General features: G+C 25.9%; 1 protein-coding gene across 11 annotated transcripts in view; it reads left to right on the top strand.

Moving 5' to 3' along the window:
- LOC123259705 overlaps positions 1-16,019 on the top strand; it is a 185,429-nt gene that overhangs the window by 152,876 nt on the left and 16,534 nt on the right. For 10 of the 11 annotated variants that reach the window (XM_044720368.1, XM_044720374.1, XM_044720359.1 and 7 more), the window contains 5 exons: positions 157-277; positions 1,731-1,838; positions 5,653-5,770; positions 8,089-8,172; positions 15,097-15,306. In XM_044720368.1, coding sequence (XP_044576303.1) covers positions 157-277; positions 1,731-1,838; positions 5,653-5,770; positions 8,089-8,172; positions 15,097-15,306 — 641 coding nt within the window. The remainder of the gene's footprint in view (positions 1-156; positions 278-1,730; positions 1,839-5,652; positions 5,771-8,088; positions 8,173-15,096; positions 15,307-16,019) is intronic. The other variant, XM_044720388.1, reaches the window with a different exon arrangement.

Below are 16,019 nucleotides of genomic sequence, written 5' to 3'. Positions count from 1 at the left end.
AGTCCACTGGAATATTATATCAAACTTTTGCTCTCTTTGATATCTTTATAATTATTTCCGAGCTCAAGGCTCTGGTTTATGTTTATGTTTATATTTATATTTATATTATAATGTCAGTAATAATAACTATTCTAATCTTATGGATTTATTTAATAGGTGATGAAGAACGCGCTACCAGACGCGTTTCTTATCTCAAAGCTACGTGGGGCGAACGGATGCATGTGGACAGTGATCTGGAATTGAGTGATACTGAATCGGTAGTTCAAGCAATACGAAGGTAATTAATTTTACTATTTATTATAATTAGCAACCTTGGTCACTATGTGACTGCCGTGATTTGTGAACTATAAATAAAAAAATTTTGCATTATTAAATAATGAATTTTGTTAAATCGCACTGTACTTTCTTAAATATTGACGTTTTTAAAGATATAAGCTCATCCCGATGTTACACTCATCAAGAGCTTTCATTTGAGTACCCACATGCATTTTTTATATATTTTTCATATATACATATATATAATATACATAAATATATGAAAAATTGATGTGGGTACTCAAATGAAAGCTCTTGATGAGTGTAACATCAAGATGAGCTTATATCTTTAAAAATGTCAATAGTTCACGAGATACGAGGTCATTTCTTAATTATTGACTTTTTTTAAGATATAAGCTCATTTTGATGTTACACTCATCAAGAGCTTTCATTTGAGTACCTACATGCATTTTTGATATATTTTTCATACATACATATATATAATATACATCAATATATAAAATATATGAAAAATTGATGTGGGTACTCAAATGAAAGCTCTTGATGGGTGTAATATCGGGGTGAGTTTATATTTTCAAAAATATCATTAGTTGACAAAATAGCAAAGTCAATTAATTATTGACATTTTTTTAAGATATAAGCTCATCCTGATGTTACACTCATCAAGAGCTTTCATTAGAGTACCCACATGCATTTTAATATATTTTTCATTTATTTATATACATATAATATATAAAATATATGAAAAATTGATGTTGGTACTCAAATGAAAGGTCTCAATGAGTGTAACATCGGGATGAGCTTATATCTTGAAAAATGTCAATAGTTCACAAGATACATGGTCATTTCTTAATTATGTATCTAGAGATAGAACATTTTCGAATGCAGCCTAAATACTTATAATGAATTGAGTATCGGTGAGAATAATATGAAACCTTGAAAAGGCACAAATTGAAATCATGACCTTTGCAATGACACTACATCACACTAAAAAAACACCGATTTTATTATATTACTATCCTAGCCACAAAATTTCGCTTATTCTCTTAATAATATAGATTACAACGCAGGTATAAATTCTGTTGTCTAGAATTTTTGGGAATTAAAAATAAATTCATAAGACCACAGAATTTAAATTTGTGAAATTTTATCGCTTGATTTATTTTATTTTATGTAAAAAGTTAACAGTCATAAATTTACCGCGCTTCCGTACTCTTAAGTGAAAAATTAAATTTATTAGAAAAAATAATTTCTCCCTTTTGCTAAAATGAGTTAAAAAATAAAAATAAAGAAGCAAATCAGTGTACTTATAAATGTATAAGCCAACTGTCGTGTTATGCCTCAATATAAACTAGTAGAATTCATTTCCTCGATTCATTTGAGAGAACAAAAAAAATTGGTCCCCTTGCGTGCATCACGCAACTTTCAGGTATTGGCAATGTGCATGATTCCAGCGTACACAGGCGATGGAGACCGCCACTGTTTCCTAGCGACATTACGCCACTTCGGCGAATCTTCGAGGATGTTACTCAAGCTGCATCACTGCACCGTCACTACCATCGGTGAGACTCATCGACTTGTCGCATGAAGACGAGCAAAAAATTATAAATCAAAACAACCAACGTTGCATTTTTGATCTACTTTTTGTTGATGCATCTTACGTACAAACAATTGCTCATAGAAAATAGTGACGAAAAAACTATAAGAGCGATTGGGTTTTAGATTTTGTTTGTTTTTGTCAGTGTGAATTATTTGGTAATTATTTACAAGTGAAGTAAACTCCATTTTTAATTAGCACTGAAGTTGACAGAGATTAGAAATTTTTTAAGAATTTTTTAACAATTAAATTGTGATGAAAAAAATTTAATAAAAAAATTCCACATGTAAAAATTAAAGAAAATAATCAGTGAAAATTTTTAGAAGCTTTTCTAGTATTGTAATTTATTTTTTATAAGAATTTTAAACATTTACAGCTGTCAGCTAGTTAATTAAAGTTTTTAGTAATAATACTAAAGTTAGCCGACGTTTTTAATTTTTTTTTATTTATTTAATCATAACTAAAAAATATTGTTTAAAAATTTCACTTATAGTTTTTCAATATTAAAAAATTTTTTTAATTTTTAAATGTCGGCTAACTTAATTTTCATACTTTAGTAATAATAGTAAAGTCAGCCGACATTGTTAATTTTTTGAGTTATTTTTCAATTATTAAATTAGAATTAAATAATATTTTTAAAAAATTGCACTGATAGTTTTTAAAGTTTTTTAAAATTGAATTTTTTTTAAAATTTATTTGTAATAATTTTTTTAATAAAAAAAATTCTAAAAATTTTTAATTCTCGGCTAACTTAATTTTCATACTTTAGTATCATCATTTTGGATCATAAATAAGTGAAAACATTTAAAACAAATTTTTTTTTTATTTTACTTGTTTTTACGGTGCATTTATTATAAAAAATGTCGTGGAAGGAAAAAATAAAGATTTCGTTAGTTTTTTTGACTTTAAAAATTGGACAAAATTTTGGCTTTTATGTTTTTGGATGAAATTTCTATTTTATCTTTTTTTATTATTTTTTTTGAAAAATATATATGGGTGATTCTCTGTAAGGACGTCTTAAATTTGTACAATATTGTCCAACCAAATTATTTTTGATTTTATTAGAAAAAAAATTAACGAGGGCTACAAAACTATCAGTTTAATTATAATAAATGAACAGCCGAATTAATTTTTGCTTTTTCGATATTTGTGTATCTTTTATCATACAACATGACAGGGGACTGATTTTTTTTTATCAAATTGAGAAAAATCAAGCAAACTATTTCAATGAATTCAACTTTTTAAGTTTTCAATGAATGTTTATATTAATTAGAATAATATTAAGACTTACGGATCCAATTTTATAAATAAATTATAAACAAAAATAGCTGCCAGGGGACTGAGTTTTGAAGTGGCCCAGACACATACTTCTAGCACAAACGGTGCTTTGACACTAAATAAAATGCCGATAAAGCGCTAACAGCCCTATGGTTATTAACTTAAGGCTAATTAGATCCTTATAAACCTTACAAAAGGTAAAATAACACGCTAGATTTTTTTTTTTGGCTATGAACTTCTGGCAGGGGACTGATCTTAAAATGCCTGGGACAAACTTTGGTTTAATGAATTTAATGAAACAAATTAACTTTCGGTACTTTTTATTGAAGAAGATTGTTAGTTAACTAATTAAGTTTATAAACATTATGGGCCAAATTATATATTATTGACGAATAACTTAAAATTTAATCTTAAAGTTATAATTTTGAGACTGGGACAGCCCAGGGGACTGACATTTTGGTGGTTTACGAATTTATAGCAAAAAAACCAAAATTTATTCCATTTTAGTTTTCAATGCTCCAAATAGAAATGTTTTTTTACTTTCGTAATAAATTTTTTTTAGTAACAAAATAACAATTTTTCTAATAAAAAAAATGCCTGGGACAGCAAAAAACATCCTTACAGAGATAACACCCATATAAAAAACAAACAAAAAAAATTGATAAAAAAAAATTAATATGGCTTGTAAATAATTACCGATTATTTTTATGTTTTAATTATTGATTTATTCAAAAACTCTACTAATAACACTAACCGATTTAAGGACAGAAATTTTCCATTTTTTATTTCTCGAAGACTTGTTATTTACAAAGTACATTTACTCTCAGTGTATACTTTTGTTCCGCGTTGGTTTCGTTCCGTTTCGGTTGGTCCTAATGTACGAGAATATAACTTTCCCTCGGTTGCTAACAAGCTCGCAGTTCGCTGAGTTTATGTTTTTATTGATCACATAATAGAATAATAAAACAATTTAAAATAAAAAAATAATTACAGACCTATGATTATGTAATTAAACAATCAATTTATGTTAACCACCCACGTTGTCGCAATAGTTTTGAATTGATAGTAATTTACAAATAAATTTATACTTTATTGAAGTTAAAAAAAAATTTTTCACTTGCAAAACTGAAGAAATACAAAAATAATTTAGATCTTTTTCAAATTTCAATTAAAAAAAAAATTTATATTAATCTCGCTAAAAGTATAAAAAAATTCATATTAAAAAATTAAATTATTTAAAAATTTTTTATCTAAATAAATCTTAATAAATAATTATCCTTTTACTTTAAAATTAAAACTAATTAATCATTTACGGTATTAAAATTCTGATAATAATTTAAATGGATAAAAATTTTAAATAAATAATACTAATAATAGATAAAATGTTATCAGTATAATTTGTTGGCACAAATGCATGAAATAAATGTTGCTAATAAACAGTGATTAATTGATACTATAAACTAAATTAAAAAAATATTATATAATTTATAAATTGCAACAAATTTTTCATTGTATTTAACTAAAAAAAATGGTGAATTACGATTTATTAGCGCTAACATATCACACTGATAGAAGGATTTATTTGTATTAAATAATATTTGTTAATAGTTAACAAATCATTTATTACAGACCATTTTTTAGTATTAAACAAATATTTCTTAGTATTTAAAATGATTTGTTTATATATAATAAATCTGATTTTCATTTATTAAATATTAATAAATCTTTTTAAATACTAACAAATATTTGTTAAGGACTAACAAATGGCTTCTAATAAATGATTTGTTAAATATTAAGAAATCTTTTTAACTATAAACAAATCCTTCTATCAGTGCAGATAACTATCCGAGTAATAAATAAGGACATTAAACTTGTACTATCAATAGATTAATTAATAATTATAGAATTAAAAATAAATCAACAAGATTATAGTTTCTACAAGGTATACATAACAAAGTATAAATAATAATTAGAATAATAAAATAAACACAAGTTTAATATAAAATGATTGTGTGCTAACGTTTGTACATAATGCGCAGCTAGAAATTGTAAATTCCGTCACGTTATTTACTTACCCGCACAACCATAAACTGTCACGTGTACTCACGGCTTGCAGTTAAAAGATAAACAATAAAAAAAAATATATTGATGTGTCTTGTCAATGTTTATATGGAACTACCGAGACTATAACGGTGTACGTGTGCAACCTGTGTAAATTTATTGCAACGAATAACTATTTAGGTTTATTATCGATATTAATTTTAAAAATTTTTATTAATCAGGTAATACTGCTCGGCAAGATTTGCATCGTCTAATAATTTATGTATTAATAGATAGAAGTGATAACAATCATAAATACATAAATATCAGTCACATAATATCATTTTTTAATCAGAAAACATCAAATTCTTCTATCGACTACGAATGATAGTAATAATAATAACAAATTAAAATAAATATTTATGTAAATTTTAATGACTGTTGTGTACATGTTTTTGCAGTAACAGCATCGCAAATACACATAGTAATACCACATGCAGCGCCGGGACGCCGAAGGACGTCGAACCGGTCGAGCGAGAAGGATCCCTTCACGTCAAGTTTACTGTACTTGATGGCAAGGTGAGTAAATATAAACTATTTTTACTAATTTATCGCCTTAAAGATATAAATAGATTTATTTTATTTTATTTTATTTTATTGCTTGACATAATTATCAAATTTGTCAATTTTATTTTTTAGATTATAAGTATATTATTTTAAATAAATAATTAAATTTAGTTCATCTATTATAATGCCTTTATTAAATTATGACTGACTAAAACTCAACTGAAAAAGTGTAACGATCTTTCAGTTACACACATAATAATAATAATAAAAAGTGCCATTCGGCAGCCAAAATGGAAGTAGATTTCTCAAATAAAAAAAACACATTTTTTATAAAATAATATGAAGAATAATATATAAATTTTGTTACAATAAAACAATAACGTTTAAATGAATGCAAAAGTAAAATTTCATTAAATCCGTCTGAGAAATTAAGTAATTTTTGGCCTAAACTGATGGTAAGGTATGCAAATTAAAGTTTATTTAATAAGCTTTCAGATGCAATTTGCAGAAATTCGATAGGATATCGCGTTCAATTTTTATTGCACGGAAAGAACAAGATGACACTGGATATCATCTCAGATTATACGGAGTGAAAAAAAATTTCAGATAGTAGCTAATATAATCCAGATATCACGCACTATAATCTGGATTTTTTTAGCTACTATCTGAAATTTTTTTTCACCACAGATATCACTGAGTATAATCTAGGATGATATCCAGTGTCATCTTGTTATTTCTGTGTTCACGGAAATACGATAAAAGTGAAAATTTTTGTGATTTTCAAAAATTTTTAAATTTCTGTCATTAATTTAGAAAAATAAGTAAGGATGGAAATTAAAGCTTATTAAATAAGCATTTAGATGAAATTTACGGAAATTTAATATAAAATCCCATTTAATTGTAATTGCATGAAAATACGGTAAAAATAAAAATTTTTGAAAATTTTTGAATTGCTCTCATTTCTAAACTAATCGACAGATTTGGCTCATCTCAGAACTTAAACCCAAAAATTGTCCTAAGAATAAGTTTGTTACGTTTTATTGAGATCCGTACAGAATTACGGGAGTTAGAGAAGAGACAAGGCCGATTATATCGTATATAGGGTAGAAGTACCGTTTTTGGCCACCTTAGCACCGTTTTTGGCCAATTAACATTTGAATTAATTTATCAAAAATTATAATATTATAACCATATTTTTGTTGAGTTTTAAAAAGTTTATATAAAAACAAATTGAGTTTGTAATGGTTTATTGATATAAATTAATTTCTATCGTTTATTTGAACAATAAATGGCCATAAACGGTACAGTTGCCACAAACGGTACTTCTACCCTATATATAGAAATACATACATATATAAACTTTTGAACCATATGCACGGAAAAAAAAAAAGACAAGAATAATTACAGTATAAAATGTAAAATCAGTCCCGTCGTAATCAAAACTAGAAAAATTACAGTTCGAAATAACATTTTTCTAAATTCAATTTTTGAATTCAATTTTCAAAGCTTTCAATGTAAATATTACATTATACAATGTAATAATTCTTATAAAATCTTTAATAATTACAATCTTAAACTGTAATTTTTCCAGTTTTTATCACAAAGCGCCGCGTTGCATTATATACTGTAATTTTTCGAGTTTTCTTTTTTCCGTGTGCATTTTCTGAATCTGCTTGGCGAACTGAGTCAGAAAAAAGCAAAATTTTTTAAAAGTTCCATTACAAGGACCAATGCAATAGTTAGATTTCTATTAAATCTACAAATAAGACTTATAACTAACTTATTGCTATATACTTATTTCTATAAACATATAGAAAATATCCCATATCATATAAACATCTTTCTTATCATATAAAAAATCATTCCTCGAAATAGTATTCGATACTATGGATTAATTTTGAACTCTGGCGTCTAAATAATGACGCATATTCCAACATTATTCTTCCTGAATATTTTAATTAAGTTTCTAATACTGAAGAAGGTGATCAAGTCTTAAAAAAAAGGTGAAAGCTGTTTTTTCAGCTAAAAAAATAATAATTTTTGAATTAGAAGTAATTAAATAAAAATAAATAAATTTATCCAATTAATTTTATTAATAAATATTCTTCTGAAAAACAATTAAAGTCAAAGTTAATTATTGAAAGTAGTGAAATCTCTTTGATTAAATCTTCATCAATATAAGTATGAAATATTTTTAAAAAAATATTACACAAGTAATTTCTTATATAATTAATTAAAAATAGGTAGTTAGAGTGAAAATTTTTATAAAGATATTGCAATTAGTTGACAAATAGTAACTAATTATTTTTTTTTTGCAACAATTTTTGTAGAGATCTACAGACCGTTCGTGGAAGCAAGTGTGGGGCGTTCTTCGTGGCCCTATCCTATACTTTTACAAGGACCGTCACACTCAGGTGAGTTTTTAATACTTGATCCTTTTAAAACAATTTTAATTAGCGAACACACACGATAACACAATAATATATCATTAAGCATACAGAAACATACGTTCTATTTCACGCTTTCTAATAACAAGATTGAACATTTTTTTATTTATTATTCTTCACCTTATTAATGTTCAGTACAGGAGAAGGCAATAAAATATCTATCTATAAGGTTGTAAAATTCAACCGGTACTGTACAAATAAAATAACGTTTTAATTTTATTATTTTTTTGTAATTAATTAATTAATTAAACAGAGCTTTCAAATTAAAACAATTTTAGGGGGGGATTCTGGTTAAGAAGCTTGAATTTAAGGAAATTTTTGAAGTGCTGTAAAAAAAGGCAATCAATACTTTTAATATTCATTTTTTTATAAGATAATCCTCCTAGTAATCTGAGAAAAAAAAAGATTATTAATTTAGAGTAATTCCGCTACTGTACTAACTAAAAAATAGTTGAAAAAAAATTTTTTTCACAAAATAACTGCCTGAAAAAAAAAATTAATTTTTGGACCACTTTTTTTGAGTTTTCCGAATTTTTTTAAAATAGTAAATATTAAAATTTGGGAATGAGGATAGTTCGTGTGATAGAGAAGTCTATAAAGAAGACTTACACCAAATTTAAAGTAATTAGGTTCAGTAGAACTTGAAAAATCGTGGGTTGAGTTTTAAAAAAGACAGTTTAAAAAAAACGCGTTTAAAGTTTCTTGCAGTCAGCAAAGCAGCCATGTTAGTTTATTTAGTTAGTTTATTAAAAAATTATGCCAAGGCAGTTGCCGAATGGCAAAGAGTAAATATACATACAATTTTACATTATTGTGCAGTTTAACTTATAAACATTTAGAATATTTTACATAATAATATTTTTAGATAGGTGATAATGATATATAATACGTTATGATGAGTATAAAAATTTAATTTGTAATGAATTAACTAACAATTTTAAGAATCTTTGATGTTACTGTAAAGAAAGGTAGGTAACTTTAAATTATAAGAAGCTATATAATGAAAGTTTGAAAATTAATAAAACGAAGGTAGAAACATTAAACAGTTTATGATCAAACATCAAGATTACATAAATAATCAAAAATTTTATTTTTGAAAACCTCCAAGTTTGATGAATTTATAATATCCTCTGGTAGTTCTTCCCATAATCGTATAACTGTAATTACGAAAGAAGATTCATAATGAGTGGTATTGAAATTCGGGAATTTAAAGAGGATATTATTTTTCTTAAGTGCTAGTCTCTCAGAGCGTCTTACAGTAAGGTCTTCTTGAAATAATTCTTGCAAATAACTAGGTTTACCAATTTCTAATAATTTATAAAAGTAACAACAAGTAAAATAAATTCGACGACTCTTTATCGAAAGCCATCCCATGTCTCCGAAAATAATTTGAATTTTCTAAAATCCTCTTAAAAATATATTCTTAAAGGGTTAATATTTGAAAATATGAAAAAAAAAATCAATTTTTTCAAATTTCTAGACCAAAAAATCCCTTAATAATAATTAATAATATAAATTTCATACCAAATAATTTAGAGTACGCAAATTGTACAGTATAATAAAATAATAATGACACAGCTTGTCTGTGTGATTGATTAGTCCAGGGTCATGTAAGTGCATCAAGTATTCAGACTACGTATTAAGTACGGAGTGTGGGGGAGGCAGTTTCGATACCTTATTGAGCGATTCGCTGGGTAATTAATTCCGAGGGACGTGTGGCAAACACCCGTATCGAGTCGTCCTCGATACTATTAATCCTCTATAGTGCACACCGGCGATTTCCGATCTCAAAGTCGTGGAGGCATCTTATCTAGTTTATTGCCAGCAGCTCGTGCTGTTTACTTTTATTTGCTGTCGTCCAGCTCAACGTCATCCTTCGGTAATTGCGTTGGCGTAACCGCTGCGTTCCTCCATCAAAGAAATTATTTTCATTTATTATTTATTGCTTTTGTTCACTTTATTCGCGAGTAAAACCAACTTCTGTTCGGAGCTTTTACTTTTTATCAATTAACTAACATTTATATTAATTATTTATAGTTTTATTACAAAATTTTAATTACGTGTTAGCGAAATTATTATATTTTTAATATTTATTATGTATTGAATGAAATATTGTTTATTTATTTATGAGATTACTTCAGAAAAAATAATTATTTTTATTTAAATAATAATTTTATTAAACATTAAAATTATAAAATTAGTCAAGTAATATAATTTTAATTTTTTTATTTACTTAAATAAAATTACAAAATTACAAAAGAAAAAAATAATGACTTTTGTTAAATTACACTGTACTTTCTTAAATATTGACATTTGTAAAGTTATAAGCTCATCCAAATGTTACACTCATCAAGAGCTTTCATATGAGTACCCACATGCATTTTTGATATATTTTTCATATATACATATATATAATATATATATAATATATATAAATATATGAAAAATTAATGTGGGTACTCAAATGAAAGGTCTTAATGAGCGTAACATTGAGATGAGCTTATATCTTTAAAAATATCAATAATTCACGAGAAACAAGGTTATTTCTTAATTATGTTAAATTGCATTGTATTTTCTTAAATATTGACGTTTTTAAAGATATAAACTCATTCCGATGTTACACTCTTCAAGAGCTTTCATTTGAGTACCTACATGCACTTTCATATATTTTTCATATATACATATATATAATATATATAAATATATGAAAAATTGATATGGGTACTCAAAAGACAGGTTTTGATGAGTGTAACATCGAAATGAGCTTATATCTTGAAAAATGTCAATATTTTACAAGATACAACGTCATTTCTTAATTATGTTAAATTGCTCTGTACTTTCTTAAATATTGACGTTTTTAAAGATATAAGCTCATCCCTGTGTTACACTCATCAAGAGCTTTCATTTGAGTACCCACATGCATTTTTGATATATTTTTCATATATACATATACATAATATATATAAATATATGAAAAATTGATGTGGGTATTCAAATGAGAGGTCTTAATGAGTGTAACATCCGGATGAGCTTATATCTTTAAAAATATCAATAATTCACGAAAAACAAGGTTATTTCTTTATTATGTTAAATTACCCTGTATTTTCTTAAATATTCACATTTTTAAAGATATAAACTCATTCCGATGTTACACTCATCAAGAGCTTTCATTTGAGTACCCACATGCACTTTTGATATATTTTTCATATATACATATATATGAATATATATAAATATATGAAAAATTGATGTGGGTACTCAAATGAAAGGTCTCGATGTGTGTAACATCGGGATGAGCTTATATCTTTAAAAATGTCAATAGTTCACAAGATACAAGGTCAAACCCCATTTTATCATATAAATACACTGTCCACAAAATTTGCTTAGTCTCTTAATAATATAGATTAAAAAAAATTCTAATATTAGAAAGTAAATTTTTGATTATCGTTTCTAAATTAAAACCTCATACTACTATTATTATAATCACAAACTTTCATTTATCATAAATTAAACCCGGTGATAAAAAATCGCATTTATTTCTCTGTTTAATATGAAATACAGACAGTGCATGTGTGTAAAGTAATTAAAAGTTAATATAATTGGTGTAATGATTAAAAGCAGAGGATATAATATGGTAATACAGACTGACGTGTTGAGGCTCGTATCTGAGTAGAGGATAGAGAAGTAAAACAGTCCTTACAGGGCATAAGTAAACTTTCGCTGATAAAACAATTCGCTCAGTATGAAGTACGCTCTAGCAGCGAACATTGAACAACTATGCCCAGTTACCAGCACTTTGTAGTTTGTGTACTTACAGACTCAGACTCAGACTTGTAGTACCAGTACGGATTACTATTATATGCATACATATATATAATATAAGTAGTATAAGCCGGAGGCTATCGTTCAAGTGATCATTAAAGATGCGTAGAGTAGTAGCGCTCATAGTAATGGCACGCAAATAGGAAACGGAGACCACGCCAGTGCAGTAATGCTTTAGCTCGAAATATCAGATGATATCGCGAATCGCAAGCACGACGTTGAGTCTCGCGTATCACCGGACACGGAAACGCCGTCGGTTATATTATCACTCGATTTAAACTACATGAGCATGTGCTTATATTATACCTACTGCTAGGATATAGACTGACTCATTAAAGTATACTTCGCTCATTTAGATTTGAATTATATGCTATTAGTTTTCATCTACTCTTTTATTACTCATTATTTTATTTTTCTTTATAATTAAATAAATCACACAGAAAAAAAAATAATCGGAATCAAGTAAATCATTTTTAAGAATTTCTTCTTTTTGATTTGAGCAGAAAAATTTGGGAATTATTTACAAGTGGGCCATATTAAATTTTTTTGATCAAATTGATCAATTTTTTCTTAAACTGTTTGGTTTTTTCACAAAAAATATATCAAAAAAAGGTAAAATAGAAATTTTGTCCAAAAATATGAAAGCCAATTTTTTTTACAACCTTCAAAGTGATCAATTTTTTTTTAAATAGTTTTTTTTTAAAAAAAAATGGATCAAAAAGATCAAAAAAAGATAAAATAGAAATTTTATCCAAAAACATGAAAGCCAATTTTTTTTACAATTTTTAAAATGATCAATTTTTTTTTAAATTGTTTGTTTTTTTCAAAAAAATATATCAAAAAAAGAAAAAATAGAAATTTTATCCGAAAATATAAAAGCCAATTTTTTTTACAACTTTTAAAGTGATCAATTTTTTTTTCTAATTGTTTGTTTTTTTCAAAAAAATATAAAATAGAAATTTTATCCAAAAACATGAAAGCCAATTTTTTTTTCCACTTTTAAAGACAAAAAAGTTATCAAAATCTTCATTATTTTTTCCTTTGATGACATTTTTTATTATAAATGCATCGTAAAAAGAAGCAGAATAAAAAAAAAAGTTAAAAAATTTGAATTTTTTACCTAATTATGGCCAAAATGGAGATGACCACATTTGTAAAAAATAATAACCAAAAATTTTTAGACTGAAAAAGTTTTCTTAGTTTAAGTAAATTTTATTTAATTCAAGAATTTTTCGTCTTAAAACTCTTCAATATTATTTTCTTGGTTCAAGAATTTTTCTCTTTTTTTTGTGCAACAATTTATTTTTTTTGTCTTAAAAAAAATTAGATATTTAAATTACAGTATTTTTTAATCATCAAACAGCCTTTACCTTGACACAAAGAATTAAAAGAATTTGTAGCCGATAAAAGATGCGGTGCGTAGGAATGAAATGAAAATAAATGTTTTATTTTATTGTTTAATAATTCAAAGATTCCTGATTAATTCAATCTAACATTAGCTAGAGTCTGTTAGCTCACTACAACACTACACTCAATATTATTTCTATTTATATTTCTATTTATATTTATATTTATACACTATGAATTATTAAATTGAACAATTTATAAACGACTATCGGTGAAAGGTTTAATATATTTTACTGACTGGAGTCTCGAGTGGGGACTTTGCTTACTCTAGTAGAGCTCGGCTCATCGACAACGAGTTCTCATCGTAATCGCGAGCACCACGGACTGATACTCGCGTGCTCACGTTTCAATAAATAAATATGTGTGTTGGTTAAATTAAACAAGTGCAAATAAAATAAAATCAAATAAAATAAAATAAAATAAAATAAAACTAAAGACTTTTTTTAGTGAATAAAAAATTCTTAATGACTAGAAAAAAAATGTTGGGTTCAAGTGACAGTAGTTCTTACTCGTGTATTCCCCTACACTTTAGCACTCACGGCCTTTTTGGTCGTCGGTTACGGAGATGGGGTTCCACGGGATCTTGGGTAAAAATGGATTTTAAATCCGCAAGTTGGTGTATTAATTAAAAAATTTTTAATTTTAATTATTAAATAGCAACCTTGCAGTCACTGTGTGACTGCTGTGACTTGTGAAATATAAATAAATAAAATTTTGGTTTATTAAATAGTGACTTTTGTTAAATTGCACTGTACTTTCTTAAATATTGACGTTTTTAAAGATATAAGCTCATCTTGATGTTACACTCATCAAGAGCTTTCATTTGAGTACCCACATGCATTTTTCATATATTTTTCATATATACATATTTATAATATATATATATAACTATATAAAATATATGAAAAATTGATGTGGGTACTCAAATAAAAGCTCTTGATGAGTGTAATGTCGGGATGAGCTTATATCTTCAAAAATATCATTAGTTGACAAGATAGCCAAGTCAATTCTTAACTATTGATATTTTTAAAGATATAAGCTCATCTTGACGTTACACTCATCAAGAGCTTTCATTTGAGTACCCACATCAATTTTTCATATATTTATCATATATACATATATATAATATATATAAATATATGAAATATATGAAAAATTGATGTGGGTACTCAAATGAAAGCTCTTGATGAGTGTAACATCGGGATGAGCTTATATCTTCAAAAATATCATTAGTTGACAAGATAGCCAAGTCAATTCTTAACTATTGATATTTTTAAAGATATAAGCTCATCTTGACGTTACACTGATCAAGAGCTTTCATTTGAGTACCCACATGCATTTTGATATATTTTTAATATATACATATATATAATATATGTATATATTATATATATGTATATATATATATATATATATATATATATAAAATATATGAAAAATTGATGTGGGTACTCAAATGAAAGGTCTCGATGAGTGTAATGTCAGGATGAGCTTATATCTTTAAAAATGTTAATATTTAAAAAAGTACAGTTAAAATTTTCCTTATTCTCTTAATAATATAAATTATTTAAAAGTTGATTTTTTATTGAGCGCCTTGCAATTGTGGATATTTTTTTTTATTTTTAAAATAATAAAATAGTGATGTGAAAAATAAAATTTCAGAGTCCATCAGCAACGAGTGATAGTGACGTAGGACAACATGTCGACGTGAGATGTTCTTTGGTAGACGTAGCTGACGATTACACTAAGAGGAAACATGTATTCCGTGTTGCTAATACAAGTGCGGAAGTGCTTCTGCAAACTGACGACGCTGCATCTATGGCTCTTTGGCTGAGAGCACTTCATAAGCATGCTGCTGCTGAAAAGACTTCGGTAATTATTTGACCCATTTTTTAAATTGAAAACAAAATTTTCTTTTTTCAGTAGATTTATTTTATTTTATTTAAATAAATAAATTAAATAATTATTAAATATTTAAAATATAATTATGTAAAGAAGTATTAAATAAATTAAATAATTTGTTAAATATTTAAATAATTATTAAATAAATTGAATAATTTATTTAATAAATTAAATTTACTAACTGAAATATATTACTGAAAAATTTATAAAAATTAATTTAGCAGATATTTAATAATTTTGGTGATAAATAAATTATTGCAAAAAAAATTAGGAAAAAAAATGGACATATAAAAATTTTAAAAAGTTAAAAATTTAATTTTTTAAAAATAATTTTTCTAAATAAATTTATTTGTTAAAAAAAATTTTTAAATAGTCAAGTGACTGCTAACTTAAATTTTGTTTAACAATTTTATTCTAGTGTGATTTAATTGAAAAAAAAAGTTATGAAATATGTTAGCATTAAAATTAATCGAAGTAGTTAAGATAAAAATAATAACTTAAAAATTGTAATGCCTACAATAAATTATAAAACATAATTTTTTAACTGTATATCGAGGCCATGGACTAACGAATCTAAATCTATATTTTATTATTCGTAAACGTAAATCAAATTAACATTTAACGAGAAGAAGAAATAGTAATAGTATCGCCCGCGGATATTTCTTGGTCTCGACCGTTATCAC

The sequence above is a fragment of the Cotesia glomerata genome, linkage group LG1 (genome assembly GCF_020080835.1).
Source record: "Cotesia glomerata isolate CgM1 linkage group LG1, MPM_Cglom_v2.3, whole genome shotgun sequence".
NCBI classification, from domain to species: domain Eukaryota; kingdom Metazoa; phylum Arthropoda; class Insecta; order Hymenoptera; family Braconidae; genus Cotesia; species Cotesia glomerata.
Note: the sequence above shows the minus strand (reverse complement) of the source record. Positions and strands in the feature narration are given on the sequence as shown.